The sequence below is a fragment of the Gadus morhua genome, chromosome 3 (assembly GCF_902167405.1).
Source record: "Gadus morhua chromosome 3, gadMor3.0, whole genome shotgun sequence".
NCBI classification, from domain to species: domain Eukaryota; kingdom Metazoa; phylum Chordata; class Actinopteri; order Gadiformes; family Gadidae; genus Gadus; species Gadus morhua.
In genome coordinates, this window is record NC_044050.1 from 2,853,818 (window position 1) to 2,876,158 (window position 22,341).

The following is a 22,341-nucleotide window of genomic DNA, read 5'->3' on the forward strand; positions in this document are numbered from 1 at the left end:
ACTTTCAATATGCATGGTGTACAACGTTGTCATGATGGGATGTTTGAGCCCGTAAATCATACCCTGCAGGTAGACTCGGGTTCTGAAACCACAACCTTTAGGCAGCCACATTTACCTCTTCTTGTTCTTCACATGTTCTATAATGATGTACCCCCCCCCCCCCCCCCCAAAGAAAACACAGCTCACAAATCTTGCTTTTTTATTTTCATCCAACTCTAGGATCTGGTACAAAGTAAGGCTCCGACATCGCAACTAAGTGTAACAAACTCATTCTTTGGCTGTTTGCTCTGAAGGCCACTCTACATGTGAGGAGAAGCCTACAGATCTGATCAGCAGTCAGTCAGCATACAAAAGAAAAGAAGTTATGACTGTGGGAAAGCGCTTCACTTTTCTCCCGGCCAGTCACATTTGTCAGAGATGCTGGCCAAGCCTCCAGGTCTTCTTCTCAGAGGCTTCAGTGGTCCAGGATGCGCAGGTTACCAGACACGATCTTGTTCTCCAGCACAGCCCCGGCCGGGATGTCGATCCGGTCGCCGTGGTTGGCGATGATGATGACCGTTCCCTGGGAAACATCGGGATAAAATAAATGAACTAATGACGCATTTCGAACAAGGTTCTTCACTTATGTAGTGAGGATCAATACCATGTTGTGCCGTGTGTGTAAACCCATTCCAGGGCTTAGAAAGGTGTTTTCTTACCAAAACATTAATTTAGAGGTTAACCTATTTATACATATTCAAGATTATAATTAGAAAACACACCTTGTGCAGGTCAGATTATTAGTTAAGACGTTTTCTCTAAACCTTAAAGAGCAACTGGTTACCGCTAGTGACAAGTTCATGACTTTGAACCTATCAGAAACCAGCAGTCAGTAAACATGGGTGCTGATAGGTCAGTCCTGAACGCCTCCGTTCTCCCAGTGTACCTTGAGGGAGACGTTCTTTCCGAAGGTGACATCCCCGGACACGGTGAGGTGGTCCAGCTCCAGCATGTCTGGGATGTTCTCGAAACGCTTCAGAAAGTCCTGAACCTGGAGCCACAGAGACCAGATTAGAGCACCTCCGATCAGGAGGAGAACCACAGAGCAGAGCACCTCCCATCAGGAGGAGAACCGTCTGATGCACACTTCCTTGAGGACTCGTAAACCAACGTCTATCCGCATGTTGGGATTAGCACAATTGATCAACTCCCCTTTGTGTATTAGTTAAATTATACCATACATTCTGTGCCAGCGTGTTCATCAGCAACACACAGAGTTTGAATTAGACATGGGTTCTTTGTAGTGTCCCTTCGTCAAGACAATCGTGACCACTTCTCCCCTACCTAATTAACTGTGTCGATCATTAACCTAGCCTCTGCGGCCACAGCTGAAGCCTGCCATGACCAATCAACCAGCGTTCACTCCCATATTATTGCTTTGGTTTTATCACACCTCGGACAAACAATTCAAACAATTTGTCTTAGAGACCTTTCTTAAATAATTAATGATGTCCAAGTGTGGGCGCCCGCTCAAGCCCTAGGCCTTGCGTTTGAGAATAGCTGTGGGCGTTGGAGGCTAGCTGTGACTCTTAGGGACTAGCTGTGGGCGTTGGAGGCTAGCTGTGGGTCTTAGGGTCTAGCTGTGGGCGTTGGTGACTAGCTGTGGGCGTCGGGGACTAGCTGTGGGTGTTGGAGAGTGTCTTTGGGAGCTAGGGACTGGCTGTGGGCGCTAGGCCAGGCTGAACCGGCTCTGTCAACAAATTATCGCCAGTAGGCTTATTAATTGATAAAGCCATGTTTTATTTATTGTGTTTTGTGGACACAACATTGGATTGGGATGTGATTGGTTAGTGCCCAGCATGAATGAAACGTCAGCCAAGGTTGAACATAGGTGACGTGAAAATATGCTCCTCCCAGATAGCGCCTAGCGCCCCAGGAAGCGGCCAGCGCTAGGGTTGCCGCGGTGTGGACATTTTCACACCGAGTAATACGCTCGTGTCAACACCGGTATTAACTTTGAAACTAGGTAAACCGCCATCTTCTCCGTCAACTCTCCTCTCACACTCGGTGACAGCGGCTGGCAGCGCGCAAATTCTCGGCGTCTTATAACATTCTATATATAATAGCATAATATGATTTTATATATCATAATATCATGGCCAAAAGCTCTGTTTGCCTCCGGATGGCCTCAACACCGGTAATACCGTATACATCGGCAACCCTACCCAGCGCCACAGCTAGCGCCTAGTGCCCAGTGCCCCAGCGAGGCCCCAGGGATGAGCATCTCTCAGGGAATGCATCGTTACACTGACCCTGGGTTCTCTCTGAGCTCGTCGTGAACATGGGGCCCAACAGGAAATGGAGAACCGGTTAAACAGGTGCTGTGCTTGTTGAGCCGGCTGGCAACTCACAGCAGCTGGAGAGCTACGGCCCGGCTCAGACCCCAGAGACGCCACCAGGCCCAGAGACGTGGCGTGAATGTCCTATGGTGGCCTTGAGGGGGGCTCAAGGTACCATTCCAGGTTAATGGGAAAAAATGTGATGTTGTTCTACAGGTCTACAACAATAGGGTTCACACCAACACTCAAACCCTTCTTCAACTCTGGTGTCATCGTTTTGGCTCCGCCTTAAATACGCCTTAAAGGTGCCATGGCATGAAAATCTCACTTTATGAGGTTTTCTAACATAAATATGAGTTCCCCTAGCCTGCCTATGGTCCCCCAGTGGCTAAAACTTGCGTTCGGTGTAAAACGAGCACTAGGTGTTCTGCTCGCCTTTGAAAAAACGGATGCTCAAGTGCGCTGATTTGGAATGTGGTTTCATATGTCGTCACATAGCATCTAAGCTCCTCCCCTTACTCTGCCTGGCCCGCTCAGAGAATTTGGCCCGCCAATGAGACACGACCGTGCGAGCGCCACACGTGAGTGTGTGTGTGTGTGTGTGTGTGTGAATACACACACTGTAACGCAAGTGTTTCTTGTCGGTTCTTTGACGTCTCTTGTATTTCCTCAACGAGACTGTAGTGGGGGTTATCTTAGCCATGGTTGAGAAGGAATTGGGGGAAAGGATCTTTGGCTTTGACTCCCTGAAGTACATGAACTGCGACATAACGCCGGTTTCCGCGAGGCACCACCGCCGCGAAGCACCACCGCCCGGCAGTCGGCAGCAGGCAGCGCGCGGTTCAGTCTACTTCAGATTAATGTGAAAGTGGAAGAACCAGAGACGTAGCAGAACCCGACAAAGTCGTTTGTGATTCATAATATCGTCTGGAGGCGCACACAGCTTTTGGCCGTGATAATATGTATTATATGAAATAGATATCTTTGTATTGTATGATATTATTTAGATATAGAGCTCCAGGACTGTAACGCAAGTGTACACTTCCTTGTTATTTGGATAACCGTTCTGCTTTTGGTGTTATGGCGCATAACACATCAGACTCTCGTCTCTGGTATTTCTACAACGAGACTCGTAGTGGGGGTTATCTCAGCCATGGTTGAGAATGAATTGGGGGAAAGGAACTTTGGCTTTGACTCCCTCAAGAACATGAACCACGACATGGAGGAGAAGGGGATTGTTTGCTGCGAATGTCTCCCGCTTGAGCCCCGCTTCCCGCTGCCGAGGGACCGCTGCCGAGGGACCACCGCCTCGGTGCTGCAGGAGGCGGAGGTGCCTAAGCGCTGCCCGGGAACAACAATCCCTTTCTCCTCCATGTCGCGGTTCACTCTACTTGAGATTGATGTGGACGTGGAAGAACCAGGAACGTCGGAGAACCCAACGCAGCCGTTTGAGATTCATAATATGGGCTCACACAGCTTTTGGCCGTGATAATATACATTATATGACATAGATATCTATGTATATGATATTATTTAGATATAGAGCTCCAGGACTCCCGTGTGTTCTAGAATATTTACAGAACACGGCTAAAGGCTGTGTGTGCCTCTCCATTGTGATACATCCACTGTAAACAGAGCGCATGGTACCGTAGCTGCAAGCTGCTCAGGGCCACACCCCCACCCTCCTCCTTGACCCGCCTCGCTCCTCCTCATTTGCATTATAGCTACAGACACCAAAACAGCGCATTTGGGGGAGGCTCAATGTGCGACTGACTCAGAGTGGCTGTGACTCTGCACCACGGCTGAATTTCGTGTACGTCTTTGAATACTGTGTTAGTGGCCCACTAATTCCTATTTTAAAGAATCCATAAAATAGCATGTCATGGCACCTTTAAATAGAGCCCACCCTGTTTGGCCTTCCTACCTGCGTTCCTGGGCTGGTATAAGGGCTCGTCAACCTGCCAGTCAGCCTCCACGGCTACAGCTCAAACACAACCAGCTGGTTAGGTTTTATCATGCTCCTTTGTTCCATTAGCATCATCCCTACAGCACATTCCTCTACGAGGTGACCTTCCACTCTCTGGTTAATCCTCACGGCCCCTACCTTGGTGAAGGAGCTTCCCAGCTTGACGTGAGGCGTGGAGGGGAACTCGCGCCTCTTGCTCATGGTGAGTGAGCCTGCCTCCAGGCTGTACAGATTGGACATGACCAGCAGCAGGTCCGAGGAGGTCTTGACGGGCAGGAAGCGGCTGCGCGGGACGTTGACGCCTAGCGCGTTGTCGAAGCACTTGATGGCGGCTCCCACCGCCGTCTCCAGCTGAATCACATTCAGCCCGCCGTCCAGGCTCTGCTCGTGGGCGAGAGGAGGGCGAGGTTAGGGGGCCAAACCTGCACAACCACAACCACCTGTGCGCTGCCAGGTGAATCATAGCCCTGCCTTCGCCTGACTCCTCCCTTCATTAAGGTTGTGGATTAAGTCATCTGGTTGGAATGGACTGGCACATTTTTGACATGTTTGTCATCTTGTCTCTAATCTTGTGCTGCTGCCTAAGACCATGCAGAGTTGCTGTGATCTGTATTGTAGTGAGCTGGAATGTCTAGATAAGTGGGTGTTCCCCTCCCAGTGAAAATGATCCTAGCCCCCTATGTCTTCTGCCTCCCTGCTGCATGGCCCTTATTCTGAGAATGTAAGCCTCTCCAGAGTGTTTCTGAGAAAAACTAACTGAACGGCCACTGCAACAACACATGACCTTCACCGTTTCGATTTTAGTACTAGTTTAGAGGCAGCCCCATTGAGACCCTGCAGAATCCTAAGCGCTGCCTCCCAGCGGCTGCCAAGCCGGTCTCCTATCGTCTAGCAGTGGGTTGGTCCTTACCTTGGGGTTGACGATGATCTCCAAGTCCAGCGTGTTCTCCTGCTGCAGCCTCTTGATCGCGGGCAGGCTGATCCACAGGTTGTTTGTGTTGAAGATCTTGAACTTTGTGACTGACTTGAACTCGTCCACGTGGTCCTTGGGCACTTGGGCGATCTCCAGCAGCCTGAGATGGTCTTCGTACTGGATAAGAGTACCTCCCTGCAGGGGTGTCAGGCAGCGGTCACGCCCGCACACATCAAGGATGTTCACTTTCATTTTCATATTTAGTTCCTGTTTATTTGATTCCATTGTTGTCGATGAACCTTGATAATTTCCCTGACAATCGTGTTTTAAACAAAGCATTTCAGATGATTACAGCAGAGCGTTGAACCAGAGGACATCCAATAGAGATGGTGTCGCATGATCTACTATCTCAGACACCTGTAACACCTACTACACCCCTGTGGATCATCGCTTGATAGAAAAAATAATAATAATAAACGAAACACGAAAGAACAAACAGAACACGGATAAAGCCTGAGATCAAACGGTGTCTGGCCACAGAGCGCCACAGAGCTGCCCTTACCTTCACGTCAGAGCGGGTTTTGTTGGTGACCTCCATGATGAACTCACAGCGCCGGCTGGCTGGCTGGCTCATCAGATGGTGGAGGATGGAGAGGTCCACGGTAGCCCCCAGGTTGTCAATGTTGGATACGAAGACGTACTCCTTGCCCTGGGCCAGCAATGTGTCCAGCAGGCCCGAGTTGTGGAAGCTGGCGTAGATGTCCCCGTGCCCCGGGGGGTACCAGGCATCGGCGTTCGCCCCCTTCATGCCCAGGTCGCTGGCGATCGGAAGCAGGGACTCCTTGTTTATCCTTGGGTACCTGGTTTGAATACACAAGTGGAATGATACGAGAAAGGGAGATGATCAGGGGCAAAGCATAGCTGTGTGGGACGTTCTTCCTGCAGTACACAGAGTGATTAAATTAATCGGCATGAGGAAGAGACAATATAAATGGAGGGGAGGGAGTGAAAGACAAAGTGCTGTGTGTGAGAGTGACCTGCTCTGGTTGAAGGTGTGGATCTTGACACGGTGGTGTGTGTATTTCTGCAGGATCTTCTTGGTGTCTTCATCGGTGTTGAAGGAGTTCATCAGCACCAAGGGAACGTCAGCATTAAAAGTCTTGTTCAGGTGCTGAGGAGACGGTAGACGATAGATGGATTCAGAGTGGGGTAGCCTGAGACGTCAATGTTTGGGTCCCTCTAGAAGTAAGGGATAGCGCCTGTACTCTCAAATGTATCCTTCTCATTTCCATGGTAGAATGTGGCACAGAAACAATGGTTACGGTGCTGAAGGAGAGATTTGAGAGCTATAATTTGAACAAATTCAAAGGGATGGCACCCAGGGATGGCAATCCGTCAACTATTACTATTAGTGTGTGTAGTGACATGCTTTGTAAGATTAGGGGTTTCCAGTTGACCGGCCTGCCTCTGTGCTCAAATTTAGATTTTAGACCGGCCCCAGGTTACTTCTGACCAATCAGGGTATCTCTTCCTTGATTGCTGCAGATAATTAATCTGCAGGGAGGGGACATTTTGCAGGTTTAATTTCAAAATCGTTTATTCCACTCTTTTCTGCTCTCTCTATGCAAAGCTCAAATCTTACACAACCCTTAAGGCTTCTATTAGCTTGGTAAATATTCAGAGTAGGTTCATCTAAGTCTAACCAAACACAGATTTGTGTGACTCTTGTTTGTCTGAGTGGTGAAATGTGTATTACGCAAGGCAGTACGGAATAGTCCCTTCTACACATGTCTTTAATAAGGCAGTTGCACCACCCCCACCTCTATCTGCTGCACGGTGAGGTCCAGGAAAGTGTTGTCGTTGCTGACGCTGATCAGGCTCTTGGGCCCCTTGCAGCCCATGCTGGTGCCCAGCCCCCCGTTAAGCTTCAGCACCACCAGCTTGTTCAGGCTGCTGGTGATGCCTTCAGGCCGGCCCTGGGCCTTGATCTTCTCGTAGGACAGGATCTGGGCGAGGGGAGGACAGAGGGGGTCTCATTGGGGTTAATGACAGTATGAAGTTAAATGACCATATCAAACCTAAATGTTGAAGACCATGTTCAGATCAGCTTTACTTTGCTAATTTCTGTGTTTTCTACAGATAGAAAATCATTTGATATTGAGCCCTACTTCTACAATATTTTTGTGTGTTGGGTTGGCTGCCCTATTAAGAAACTAGTTTTGTGACTAGGCACGGCTAGATAAGTATGCATGATTACTTCAAACATAAGAACAATGAAAGGAAAATATAAAAATGTATCACAATATATTGCATTCACTGCAGTAGAAGGTGTAGGTCAGACATCAATTATGTCTTTAAAAGACATTTGAACAATCTTCAAACTAGTGTCATCAACTAGTGTTTTGCTGTAATGTAGGCCCTTGTTTGATGTCCTAATAGTCCAGTCATTTTAAGCCAAAATGGGGATCAACCTAGAACAAATTGCAACAGAAGCAAACTCAACTTTCAAAAATAACAAAAATATTTATCAAAAATAACACGAAGAATCCCATTAGGGGAAAGCTTTGCAAAAAGACCCATATGCATATTCATTGGTTTCTCACGTGAATAGGGTAAAAATTGTAACCTTTAGATATCCCCATGAAAATTTTACATCAAGACTAGCAAAAAATGTCTTACACAATTTTCTTTTAAATTATTTGTTGTAAGGCTGGTTTGAAGTACTTCTTCCTGCCTCTATGTATTAATGCTCAGGGCTAGCCTAGATTTGTTCCATTCATAACATTATGTATTTTATTGTTATGTCAACAAATTCTACAATACATTTTCATCTGGCTATACCCAATGTTTAGGTCTGTTGTGGTAGTTATGCAAATTAGAACATAGATAGAATATCCACGGTTAGCTCATGTTAACAAACAATTTCCAAATACTTTTAATCGATTTTTTGTTTGTCTTGATGTAAGTAATCAACTCAGTAATTTATATGGTGATATCTAATGGTTAACATTTTTTACCTATTCACCTGAGAAAAATAATGAATAGGCGGATGAACAGGCTATATTTGGGTCTTTTTCAAAACATTTCCCTAATGGGATTCTTCTGGGCGTTTTTCTACCTTACTCAGGACAAACTGAGGATACAGAAGCAGTTGAGTTTGCTTGACCTTTTTTCATAAAATGACTGTACTATAAGCACGCCAAGTTTAGTTTGTCACATCGAACCTTCTGTGTTAGCCTTGGTGAATCTGTGTCCTCCACTGCTCCTCTCGCATATGGGGTACCACAGGGCTCTGTACTTGGCCCTCGTTTATTTTCCCTTTATCCCTTTATTCCCTTTCTTCTCCCCCTTGGTGCGATTCTCAGGAAAAACGGCATTTCTTTTCATTGCTATGCGGATGACACCCAGATTTATGTCCCTCTTAAAAAGTCAGACGCCTACAGAGTTAAGCCATTGCTAGAGTGTTTACATGATTTAGCCTGGATGTCTCTGAGACTGAAGTCATGGACCTATACCAGATTTACTCAAGTAGCGGCCCGCGGGCCTTTTGTGGCCCGCGGGGTGTCTATTAATGGCCCTCGAGCTGTTTTGAAAAGTTTTATAATTATTAAAAAAAAAAAAAAAAAAAAAAAAAAAAAAAACGTGCTGGGCGCTCTTATTTTGAAACCGCGCGCCGCGATCTCAATACGAGGCTGGGGGTTGCAACGATAAACAGATAGCACTCCAGCCCACAGACCGCTCCAGCCCTCCCAAACTCGAGGCAGACAGTCCATCTCAGCAGCAGTCAAGGCCGATTTAGGGTCGTTTTAGACGCAGAGACGTAAGCATGTAATTTACACAAGGGACTTGTTTTAGACAAGTTTTGATTTACGGTTCCTTTAAGGTTCCTTAAGGATTGCGCGTGTTGCAAGGGGATTCTCCGCCAGAACAGTAGGGGGAGCAACGAACGAATCTGTGGGCGTGGAAGTGGAAATCGCTGGCTTGTTTATATTTATAATTATCATAATTCGTTCTTGTGTTTTCTTCTTCTCCTTCTTCAAAATTCTTCATTCGCTTCTGTCACGGCCTTTTAAAAATGGCGCTATTATGCTGTAAAACCGGAAATGTGAGACTCCTGAAAGGATGTGGTTAGCTGGCCAATCACAGTCTTTGCGAGCTGCGTAGGGCCGTAGTGTTTTAGTCGCATAGTCAGGAATTTTGGCCGACGCACTTAAGCACGTAAGGGGGGTTATTTTACCGCGCAAGGGGGGGTTATGTATCTTACGTGCTTACGCGTTACGTCTAAAACAGAGCATATATCGGCCTCAGTCACACGTATACCGACCGGCCCCTTGAGTCACTGAAATTTTTTTTTGTGGCCCCTCATCATTTCTACTTGAGTACCCCTGACCTATACCGTAAGTCGAAAACTCTTGAAACTTTCAGGTATGGTTACCAATAAGCCCCACTACCCATAAACCCAAATTTGTGGTACTGCACCCAAAGGTGGCGCTATGGTAAAACATCATGAATTAGGCTTATTTCTCCTCACCAGATTGACCTGGACTCAAAATTCTTTCATAATATTAATCTCTAGAATCCGATGCATCTATAAAACCCTGCCAAACATGATAAAAAGATTCACAGGCTTCAAAAATAATCAAAAGTTCACCTATATCGCCACATTAAATCTTTAGACCAAGCCTTACAAAAATCATCAAACAGAATTTGTTTTATTTAGTTCCATTTTAGAAATATTGGCCAATAAAGTTGGAGCAGTTAGCCCACTTTTCTTATATGACCATTTTGTTATTGTACAAAAAAACATAAGACTATTATTAGGTGGATACCAACAAGCCCCCAGGAACAGTGCATACTTCCGCAATCCACCAGTGCTCAGCGTCCAAACCTGGTATTGCAGCTGTTTAAGCGGGCTATGAACGGGTCCCTCGATTCAAGGGACCCAGAAGTAGATATCTCCGTTCACTCCAATACAAGTGGGGTATAGGAATGCGTCTCCCCAAAAAATTTCTGGATATCAATCAAAGGCTCATAATAATCTTCACGACATGTCCTAAAAAAATGTATGTTTTTTCTTTTCAAAATGCCACCTCAAGCGTTTTATTAGCCGTTCTCTCTAATTATTTTTTGCTGGAGAAGGAGGTGTGCAGCTGAAAGGAGTTGTAGTGAAACAAATGTTGTTTCGACCTGGCATCCGAGATGGCCTAGTTCAGTGCTCCGTTAACGTGTCCGATTTTTAGACTGGTTCAGCTGCTGCTCAATAACTCTCACGGTCCTCTCCTTGCAATCATTGTGATTCACCATATATTGATCCATTTATTCAAAAGATCCAAAGACAAAGAACAGATTACGGTATCATTTATATTATTTTTAATAGTCTAACATTTCAGCGTTGGTATTTCATTTTTCATTAGCTTGTTTAGTTACCTATGTATGGCAGTTAACAATGTTGTTGTATTACAATTATTTATGTGTGTAGGCCACTCCAACTTCGTTGCTGGTTGAAATGTAACCATTTATTTGTACATAAGTTATTGATTGCATTTTTCGTTAATAGTTAGTTGGAAGGAATCTGTTTCTTAAGCAGTGTGACACTTGGAGCTTGCATGACGGAGCACAAGTTGGCACAAAGCACTCAAAACGGCAAAAAGACATTGTTCAATTGTAGACTTGGAGCTTGCATAACGGAGCACAAGGCATAGTTTAATAGTGCATTTCTTTTTGAACAGCACATCCGATCCATGACCTCTGTCATTTTTGTACATTTAAATGTACGCTCATCACTGAGTTTAGCTTTATCTATTATTACTTTTATTTTCTTCCCTTCTTTTCTGAATGTTATGTGTATTTTGTTTTTAAGATAAAACAAGAGAAACCCAAACATATCTCATGGTCTCGTATTTATGTAAATGTTTCATGTATTTATAGGTTCTTTATATGTTGTGACTGTCTGAGTTTGTGATGTGAGACTTTGTTCTATGTTCCCACTCTTGGCCTGCACCTTGACGTGATGAGTGGGCTTTAAAATAAGACAGGCCTTTTAAATTTTTTGGTTTGTGATTTATTGTTTGTCACAGTTTATCTTATTAATGATACAAAGCCTTAACTAAACCCCTTCTCTTCTGTTTGCAGAAACTGGAAACTTCAGAGTACATTTTATCTTCAGTTAGAAAATCTTTTTTATTTCCACGTAAGATCCCAGTCCATCATGCTCCCCTACTTGTCTGCCGTGCCACCATCATGGCTCATGCATCACCTCTCAGCGCCCTGCAGCTGCATCTTATTTCGTTACTCCAGCTCTTTCCAGCTGTTTCACAAAAGTGACAAACACGCTCCACCCAAGTGTTTTTAATCTATTATTAATTATACATGTGAGGTGTGCTGAAAGGTGCCCATCAATAAAAGCATTTTATTAATATTTTATTAATAGAACATTATGGCTCCATCAAAAGCAAAGTACACCTGCAATTTACAGTTATCATTTATACTATCCTAGACAACTTTAATCTTATTTACCTAGGCCTACAGTAGGCCTGATTTCCTCTGAATGTTTAAATAAAAAATTCCCTGTCCATGTCAGATCCCTGTCCATCATACTCCTCTTGTTGTCTTCCTGCACACCTGACTGCCTCCTCCATCGATTGCGGCCACAGCCCTCTCCCTGTACAATATTTCATGTTAAATACATTTCAGGATCAAGTTTGAGATTCAGTTTCAGTATTACTTGTTTTTGAAACCTGAACGTGGGGCTGGCACCACCATCATATCTGTCTTATTTATTGCACCCACACATAATAGGTCCATGATACCATGTGGGGTCATTTCAGACTCCTTTGCTTCCTAAGACCTTGTGAGTTCCCTGGGTACACCAGCTGATGGGTCTGTGTATATAGTGGGCATTTGATTCTCGTTTCAGAAAATGAAATATATTAAAAAACGAGTGGTAATTATTATTTCTGTTTTAACATTCAAAAAGGTATATACAAGGTGCTTTTCTTATAAAGTCAAAAAGGGGCAAACTAATCTAAAATAATAATTGTTAAACAAATAGAGAATCATCGGGGGATTACTTCCATGGTCGGTAAACAATGCGACTGCTATCGCTCAGACCTCTCGCTTATGATGCTACAAGGCTAACAATGCTAAAAAACAAGAATATTTCTGCATCCGGTACGTAATGAACTAGGGCGGGGCCATAGACCCATGATGGCGAAGCATATCTCTCCTTGATGTTGCCCTGCGCCATTGAGCAGTTTACATAGGAATGAATAGGCGCCATTTTTGAATCCGTTGTCCATTTTATAATATGTCCATGATGTCTGCCAATACCCCCCACTACCCATAAACCCAAATTGTGGTAATGCACCCAAAGGTGGCACTATTGTTAAAAATTATGAACTAGCCTTATTTTTCCTTACTAGATTGACCTGGACTCAATATTCTTTCATCATATTAATCTCTCAAAGCAAATGCATCTTCTTCACCCTGGTCTTCTGCTCTAAAAATGTTTACTTTTACCACAATTTCATAGAAAATCCAAACTGTCCACAGTCTCAACCCAATTTGCCTATATGACCATTTTGTTATTGTATAACTACCATACGGCTATCATTAGGTGGAAAGGTGCCCATCAATAAAAGCATTTTATTAATATTTTATTAATAGAACATTATGGCTCCATCAAAAGCAAAGTACACCTGCAATTTACAGTTATCATTTATACTATCCTAGACAACTTTAATCTTATTTACCTAGGCCTACAGTAGGCCTGATTTCCTCTGAATGTTTAAATAAAAAAATTTGCCTATATGACCATTTTGTTATTGTATAACTACCATACGGCTATCATTAGGTGGAAACCATCAACAGAGCAAATTTTCAGATCCGTCCTTTTTAGGAAAGGCCATAATTCTCTTGTGAAATGCGTGCTTGGAGTTTTCTTGATGTTGTGTGCTTATCAATCTTCATCCTTTCCATGTGAATGAGGCATGCAGTTTAGGAATGTCAGTGGCTCAACGGGATAATGCCTTGTACTGGTGATCCTTTGGTTGAGAGTTTTAATCCTGATTAGAGCATTATGAACAAGCCGAACATGACATTCTGTCATTGCCACTCATTTAGGAAAGACAACATTGAACAGCACCTGAAATTCATCAGGCAATCAACATTCCGGCTCATTAGTTTCAAAGAATCTGACTGTCATGACACAGTATGGCATTAAAGGGAACTTCTTAGCCAACCATTTTTCCTTCAAAATTAACTTTGTCATATTATATTTCTTCCGTTAGTGTTCTTGATTTCAAAGGTTTAATTTTCCTAGAATTTCAAAGATTTTTCAGGTATATGCTTTTAAGAAAGCCCTTAAATCACTTGAGAAATGCGTGCTTGGAGTTTTCTGGATGAAGTATGCTTATCAATAGACCTTTTGAACATGTGAATGGTCAGAACCTGAACTGCAGTGAATGAGGCTGCAGGTCAGGTTTATCAGTGGCTCAATGGGCACCTTGTACAGGTGGTCCTTAGGTTGAGAGTTTGAATCCTGATTATAGCATTATGAACAAGCTGAACATGACATTCGGCCATTGCCTTGCAGCTCACCTGAAAGCCGAGGCACAGTATTGCATTAAGTGGAACATCTTCATCAACATCTTTCCTTCATAATTTTAGAGCTGTCAGTTAAACGCGTTATTAACGGCGTTAACGCAAACCAATTTTAACGGCGTTAAAAATTATCGCGCGATTAACGCAATTGTTTTATTTAAAAAAAAAATAATAATAATATTTTTTTTTTTCTTTGGCTCAAAACATAGAAGCAGTAGCCTGACTGCTATGTTCAAATGACATTTGTTCAGAGCAGTCGTTTAATTGCACTATAGGCTCTTATCATTTGCACAAGGCAAGCCAATGCACTTCACCATGTTGATAAGATAATTAAAATGAGAAGAATTATGGGACAAAAAAATCAAGGGATATTTAGCATAGAAAAATAATTTGCGATTAAACGCGATTAATCGTGAGTTAACTATGACATTAATGCGATTAATCACGATTAAATATTTTAATCGCTTGACAGCTCTAATATATATATATATATATATACACACACATATACATACATACATACATAAAGGGATCTTTACAGTGGGTTCAGGTCTGTACACACACACACACACACACACACACACACACACACACACACACACACACACACACACACACACACACACACACACACACACACACACACACACACACACACACACACACACACACACACACACACACACCAGTGGTGGCTGGTGGTTTTTAAAGTGAGGGAGGAAGGTGTATGGTGGCATAAGAATGTGAGACTCAAGTTGTTTCAGGGTGTTTTGGTGAACTAAAAAATAGTAGGAAGGGATAGTTATGTGAATAAAATTGATGAATAAAAAGCCAACAGTGGCATCACTGTAATTTGAAAGCTGCTGGGCAGCATGTTTTTGAAATGGACTACAAGGGCAGAAGGAAAGGATGCAAAGCCGATTTGTCAAATCAGGCCTACTCATGATTTGTAAAAGTAAATAAAAAAATCTGGGCCTGTTTTGGTCCTCAATGACTGAAGTTATTGGTTGTAATTTAGCTATGTTTATTTTCAGTTACAATTGTTTTAAGAAATGACTCAAGAAAAAAAAAAGTGAAGCCATTTAAAATGCATCATGCTCTGAATCATTCACCCTTTCCACAATATCAAACAGAACAGTCAGAGTAACAAACTAGTAAAAGAACGAGAACATTATTTCAAACAACTTGATCTATAGGCATGGTGCCTAGCAAGGAATGTCGCAAAGCAGCACCAATGTGAACTTGACACTTGTCGTGGCGGTTGCCCTATCAAGATTTTTCACATCAGGGAAACCATGAACAGCCCACGTTGGAGATTTGCCAATGTTCATTAGCAAACAGGGCAGTTCACTATAACGATTTGTTTATTTGATTCGTTCATTTTGATTCGCTCGTTACGTCAGATTACGTCATTTGGTGTCTGCCCCCCCCCCCCCCTCCGCGAGACGGCCGTGAGCATAATTTAAACCACTACTAGCCTCTAACCCCGGTGAAAATCGAGAAGATATACTATTAGTATAATCGAACGTCCCACCAATATTTATACCACTTGCTTACTCTCTATATTTCATTCATGGTTTTACATTTATAATTTTATTTTACTTTACATTTAATGCTTCATTGTTCAGGCATTACATAACTTTCATGGTCATAAATAAAAAATACGAACTGCAGTTTAATTTCTTTGTTTGTTCTTAAATTGACGTAGAATGGAGCAAAGACTCCTGGGATTGGGAAATGCATTTATCCAATAAACAGATCAAGGTCAAGTCTATTTTCGAAAAAATGTAGGGGGATTTATGAGTGGCCCCACGTCGAATGGTATGATCCAAGATACGTCAGACAGAGAAAGCGCGCATATTCGACGGTACCGCCTTGTCATTTGTTTACCCAGGTGCCATTGCAACACCATTGCTACCTCTCATTGGCTGAATCTTTGAGAACGTTGTAGACTCAATCAATACAAGTCGCGGGGAGACGAAGCTCTGTTCGTTTGTATATTTTAATTACGTGACCATATTTTTGGTTTATGTTAAAAAAAAAGAATCAAAGAACCAGTTCTTCTTGTTTTGGGGAACCAGTTCTTGTCGTTCACGTTCGGGATTCGTTTGTTGTAACGAATCGGTCGCGACCGACTCATCCCTAATGAGTACCTAGCAAACCATGCAGCACCCACAACACTGACATTGCCATTACTTTTGGTGATTTTGCGAAGTGGTCTACCTTTTTCTTTGGTCGCTAACTTAGCACTGTAACTCAATGAATGGAATTATTTGGAATTAAACATGAACAATGTCCTCTGTTTCCATTGTACACTTTATTCGCAAATGTTAGAATCTTGTTATCCTTCAGATGATTTCACCTGCTTTGCGTCTCTTAAGGTAAGGCCACACTGCACGCGCGTTTGCGTTGAAAATCGGCATTTTTGCATAGGGAACCATTGGTTTAGGCGCGTAGACGCGTTACACGCGTTAAAGCGGCGCGTTAGTGGCGTTAGAAGCGGCATACGCACGTAATGACGCACGTAAACGCACCAACGCGCCCACCGCACCAACGCGCAGTTAATTTTTTTTTACTTTTGACGCGCCTACGCGTGATGCTTAGCCGCGATAGCCAACCAGCGTGGAGCTTGACCCGACGTCACTGGCAGAGAGTAGTGACGCTTGCACAGAAGCATATGGCGGACATCTTTCTTCATTCTGGTTGGAAATAGTAACATAGTTACGCCATTAAAAGCGTTTCTGTAAACTTTTTTAGCGAGAAATGTGCATTTTACTTTCATAATGTTCGCTCGGTGAATGTGAAGGATGTTTGGTTTGATAGTTATGACGAAGAGGGAACGCTCCATTCACTTGCATGGACAGCGTCTCTGGTTGCTAAGCAACCTCAACGTCTTGGCGGACTACATCTCTGCTGATCAACACTACGAATGCTGGAAACACAGCAGACACACCATGTGAAGTTATTTAACCCGATTATTGTTATTTATATCCGAGATTATTTAATCTAACCCGATCTAAACTCTATCATGCACCCAAACACGGCGGCGTTTGGGTTTCCTACCTCAGACTCCTAAATCCAGCACTCCTAAATCCATCATTGTGTGTCACTCTTGTGACACACAATGATCAAGCGTCAAGTTAGGCGCGTCGAGTAACGCGTGCAGTGTGGCCTTAACTTTAGACTGAGTCGCAGTGCAGGCAGAGTGGGTTTGTTATCGACAGCGTTGCCAGATTGGGCAGATTTCCCGCCCAATGATAATTTTTCCAGCCTAACGTGGTTAAAAGTAGCCCAATTGGGTGGGAAATCTGCCCAATCTGGCAACACTGCTCACCAGCCAGGGATCCTGCTTATCCACCTTATTCTGCCAAGGGGGTCGCCATATTGGTTCCGTTTTGTGTTCTATCTTCCGGTTGAGCCACTCTGTCCGTTATCAGTGGAACAATGCTTTAGAAATTTTACACACAAGATGACCAGCATTATTTGTTCCGTGCGGGGATGTAATAAAAACTGGAATAAAAGACGGGTGTCCTTGCAACAATACTATGTTGTACACCGGAAAACCAGGGCAGAATGTTGTGGGGCAACCTTCAATCTTCATCCTCCGCCATCCAGCGAAAAGGACCGGCGTATGTGGCTAAAGGCGCTAAATTCGAGAGAACCCTCCGAAAAAACCCTACTGTGTTCTTTTCATTTTGTGGACGGCAGACCATCAGACCAACACCCATACCCTGAGAAATGGTTGGGATATGTTATTCCTCCGGCGAATAAGGCTCGTCGGATGCTTTCCACCCAGATGCGGCCCCCTCCACCACCACCTCTACCTCTAGATTGTTACAGGTTGGAGCCTACTAGCTGCCAGTTTGTGTGCAGCAGTAGCTACATCTGCAATCTGTAGGAACTCATTTGGAAATGGCCAGGAAAATAGAGTTTGCTACAAGGGAGCACTGTGGTATTATTATTTATTTTTTACTTCAGTGTAATTAAAGACTAGAATGGTTGTTGCATTTTACTTTTTTATCAGATAAGCCAGTAGAGTATTTTAGCAGTACAAACATAGTCACCTTTCATATTCTTCAAGCTCTTTGAATTAATTCATAATTTACAATCTCATTTATAACAACAAACCAAACAAATATATATATAAATCTATCTCTCTAAATATATCTATCTATCTATCTCTAAATCTATATATATACACAGATATAATAATAATAATAATAATAATAATAAATTTAATTTAGATATCTATATCTACAAGTTTTTAATTGATGTTGTAGAAAATACATTTATTTTGTGCTACCAATTAATAAAAGGATTCATCTAGCGTAACCTTCTAAAAATTGTAATGTAGATCTGAGATGAAATGTTACTGCTTCTCCACTACAACTGGAAACAGTCGTGCCAACCACGGAAAACCCAGAAGTTAAGAGACGCCATCTTGTGCACGAGGCCAATTGTCAATAGGCGATAGGGGCTGCTAATTTATCTTTACCCAGGGAAGCGAACATTATATATTCAAAGACATTAAAGTAGTCATATTTAAGGGCATTAATTCATTACAGTAGTCTGGGCAATCTACATTTTTTATTCTCAACAACACACACACACACACACACACACACACACACACACACACACACACACACACACACACACACACACACACACACACACACACACACACACACACACACACACACACACACACACACACACACGGGGCTTCCTTCCATATTTATTTAGTACTAGTACAACAACTACTACTACTACTCTATTAAGTATTACTACTACTACTACAAATGATCCCAGATGGAGGTCTATAGTGTCTGGAGCACACAGAGATCCCAACACAGGGACCCCAACACACTGTACAGATCCGCGCTGAGCACACTGGCAGATCACTCTGAAGGTCACCGGATTGGGGGTTATGGACAAATGTCATCCGAGAGGCTCCTACCCCACGCCAGCCAGTTGGGATTCTAGAGAGGTCAGACTATTCTGAGGCTGGACCTTCTGTTAGCCCAGCTATTTTGGGAGGTGTGTGTGAGTGTGAGTGTGTGTGTGAGTGTGAAAGCTTTTATCCCAGTTTTCAGAGGAAGTTCACCAACCTTAGTTTTCATGTTACTCGTGTTACTGACTCATAAGCTACATAAATGAGGTTCCACTTTCATTGTCCTCGCTGCCCAATCTCCCTCATTACCAAATGAACAACTTATAGATACTGTTTCTAATTGGATCTATTATGGTCACTATTTATTAAACAGACCCTTTATCCAAAGCAGACGAGTAGCTAGGGGTCAGGCCTTTGACCTTTGACCCCCGGGTTCAAGCCCAGACCTCAGAGCTTTGTGGGGGAAGGAACCAGCCTCAACTCTGGTCACCTACCAGGTCTTCTGGAGGTCTCTGGATCTTGGACCACTCAACTGAAGGTCCTTTCCGCTGGAGGAATCTGTGGAAGATGGATCTGAAGCCCTCAAAGTCCTTCTTGGAAATCTGCAACAAAGAGACAGAAAGAAAGACCGAAGGAAAGAGAGCGAGAGAGGGAGAGGGATAGAGAGTCAGCATCAACCACATGTTGTAGGAGTGTTGATCTTCAACTCTATTTAACAATAATTCACCGAAGGCGAAGTGAATAGTGGGGAATAGAAGCTATTCCCCGCTATTGACGGTCGGAGTCTGTGGCGCATTATTACACCTCAGGCTCACAGAGCCTGAGGTGAAATAATTGTTAGTATACTACACGTGAACACTCCAAAATGATAACACTTTTTGCCGGGATTTTTTTGTTTCTAATAGCGGTTTATTTGTTTTTATTAGCGTGTAGCATATACTAATATGTTTTTATCACAAGGTCAAACTGCCGGATACACCGAGTGTAGCGGATGGGTTTAGTTTCGGAGACCATGCCTCTATTACTCTAATGAATAGTAAAAACTCATGATGAGGAGTTATTAGGATAGCAGTGTCTGTCCGTCTGCCTGTCTGTGTGAGCTGTAGCCACCTGGGGGTTCTTGACTCTAACAGATAGTACAGCAGTCCTCAGACCAATGACCCCTTGCAACTACCGCCTCCACCAAGGGGCGATGACCCACTAGGTACACACAACCTCAGCCCGAAAACAATAAACAAGACGTGTTTCATATATACATTTTAACTGGATGATCTGTAGGTCAAAGACTGCTATTTAGGAACGCTGAATGGTTTTAATAAGGGTTGTCCTGTAACTCTAACCAGACCCCAAGCAGCCGGTATGCTCCAGTCAACATGAACATGAAGAGGAGGTGGTCTAGCCTTACTGAGGGGGCAGACTGGCCCTCAGCAGGAAGAGGAGGTTGTCTAGCCTTACTGAGGGGGCAGACTGGCCCTCAGCAGGAAGAAGAGGTGGTCTAGCCTTAGTGAGGGGGCAGGAGGCCCTCAGCATGGAGAGCAGATGGTTTAGCCTTAGTGAGGGGTCAGACTGGCCCTCAGCATGGAGAACAGGTGGTCTAGACCCACCTGGGCCTCGGGGCCGGTGGAGGACTGCAGCAGCTTCTCCAGCTCCTCGTGCATGGTCTTCTCATGCTGCAGCCGCAGCTGCTCCTGGAACTCCGTCATGCCCGGTCCGGCGAGGTCTGGAGGAGAGAACATTTTAATTAGACACTCAAACAGACCTGCACCACGCAAAACTGGAAAAGAGGAAAATAGACCAGGCCCGGAAACCAGCGCTGTTTTCTTGGCCTGAGTGTATCAAAAGGGAAAGAAGTTTGACAAAAGAGGAAGTGGTTTAGGACTAACACTGGTCGGCTCAACACGAAACTACAATCACAATCACACCAAAGTAGATATTCGAACACATACCATTGGTAACCGGCGCCGCATACTTATTTACCACAAGGTCCAACCTGTGTAGCTGGTGTTTCAAGTGACTGGGATATTAACCCAAGTACCTTAATTAGTTATATGGTAATGATGAGTTATGTTATTTGTATTGAAATGAAGTGGGCTGTCGTACCAAATCAAGTCTTCTAGCAGAGAGTTGAAACCCAACTTAATAGTGAGAAGCTTCTATTGCGTTCTTCTGTCACAAGTTGTACTATTCAACTGTTATAGAGGCCTGCATACAGCCTTTATTAAACACGTTAGGCCTACATGTGTAGGAATAATGTATGTTAAGTCTATATCACAGATGTCTGATCAACTCTGGTGTGTTACATAAGTCTAAACCTGGAGTTAACACAGGAATAGTTATGAAAAACAATAGTGTAAACAACAAAGAAATCAACATTACTTGAAAAAAAACGTCTTAAAACTTACCAGCTACAGTGAGTGACATTTTAGAACAATAATGATGATGGGGAAATATATTTCCAAATAACAACAAATATTCGTGTATTTCCAAAGCCCTTCGGTGGTGATAACCTTATTAAATTTCCTCCAGTCCCTTTTCTAAATCCAGAACCTGGTCCGATCGTTATCCTCAGCAGATCAATCGGAATGTCGATGAGTCCCAGACCCTAAAGAGCGCCTGGAAACGGGCGCACAGATGCGCGGCTGGCCGGGAGACTGGCGAGGCTCCACACAATCAAGATAAAATGACAGCACGCCCCTTTGTTTGTTTGGCCTGACGTCACAAACAGTAGTTCCTGGTGTGTTTATTCATTCAATATTATTCCCATCGCGCTAGGCACGACTCTTCCACGCAAGCGCAACTCATGTCGGCTAAATCACAACACGGACCCACGGAGCCACACACCGGTCTGTCAGTGGCTGTGGGAGGACTGGACTGACTTGTCCGCCTCTGACCATTTGGGCTCATCTGCTTTCACGTTGCTATAGCAGAAGAACATGCACGCAACATGCACACACACGTTTCTATAGGCCAACGTTAACATGCTTAAAATTGCAAAGGCCAAACAGGTAGTTGATGTTATGTTAAAAGGACAAGGGCTTGCGTGTCAGGGACACACAACCTATTGTTAGACAACGCTTCTCTTTCACCACTAGAAACCTACCTTATGCTAATAGTTGCTTAGCTGTCCAGAAAAAGGCCAGAGCATGTTTATAAAGTTAGTCAATGTACACACGGCATGGCTTAACGGACAGAACCCAGAAACATTCCAACACCTAGAAGTTTGCAGACCTTGCAGCTTCTGTGAAGCGACGCCCGTCTGCAGCTCTCAGAGATCAAGCAGGAGCGGACGTGACGTCTTTGAAGTCGGCAGAAATAGTTCATTGCGTGCATGCGTTTAAAATGTCGCCCTCGCGGGCACGAGCTGCTCCGACTGGCAATAAATGCCCATCGTAAGTTATTTAAATCGCAATTGATTAATGGCATGATCAACTTAAAAGATACATTTTATAATCGGTCGAAGTTTAAACTGAGAAATTTGGTTTCAACCACCTGTTTGATTCAGGCGGCTGGGAGCGGTTCAAGCGCCTCCGTGTGGCGGGATAGACTATTAATCAGTAAAAACTTATAATTGGTTACTAGGCCACTTACTAGGCTCTGAATGCAGTTGGAACAAAAATCTGAGGGCAGATTAGTATTAGTGATATGAAAT

The 22,341-nt window shown here is 43.7% G+C and overlaps 1 protein-coding gene across 4 annotated transcripts; it reads right to left on the minus strand.

Annotated features, from left to right (window-relative positions):
* Positions 1-184: 184 nt before the first annotated feature.
* LOC115540948 (UTP--glucose-1-phosphate uridylyltransferase) lies at positions 185-22,010 on the minus strand. Of its 4 annotated transcripts, none has more exons than XM_030352627.1 (10): positions 21,921-22,010; positions 20,297-20,412; positions 19,187-19,294; positions 7,018-7,203; positions 6,235-6,368; positions 5,760-6,057; positions 5,195-5,392; positions 4,423-4,665; positions 926-1,030; positions 185-562 (listed from the first exon to the last, which is right to left on the minus strand). In XM_030352627.1, exons 2-10 carry the CDS (start codon positions 20,393-20,395, stop codon positions 455-457), a joined length of 1,479 nt encoding a protein of 492 aa, XP_030208487.1. In that variant the 5' UTR covers positions 20,396-20,412; positions 21,921-22,010; the 3' UTR covers positions 185-454. The 4 variants fall into 4 exon arrangements, with proteins under 4 accessions (XP_030208487.1, XP_030208486.1, XP_030208485.1 ...); XM_030352626.1 differs by having other exon boundaries at positions 21,793-21,967; XM_030352625.1 differs by lacking the exon at positions 21,921-22,010 and adding an exon at positions 21,095-21,390.
* Positions 22,011-22,341: the final 331 nt, after the last annotated feature.

Coding starts and splice junctions, on each gene's coding strand:
- LOC115540948 (XM_030352625.1), bottom strand. Junction 4,666..5,194: donor AGATCATCGTCAACCCCAAG/GTAAGGACCAAC, acceptor GCCCACGAGCAG/AGCCTGGACGGCGGGCTGAA. Junction 563..925: donor GAAAGAACGTCTCCCTCAAG/GTACACTGGGAG, acceptor GATGTTTCCCAG/GGAACGGTCATCATCATCGC.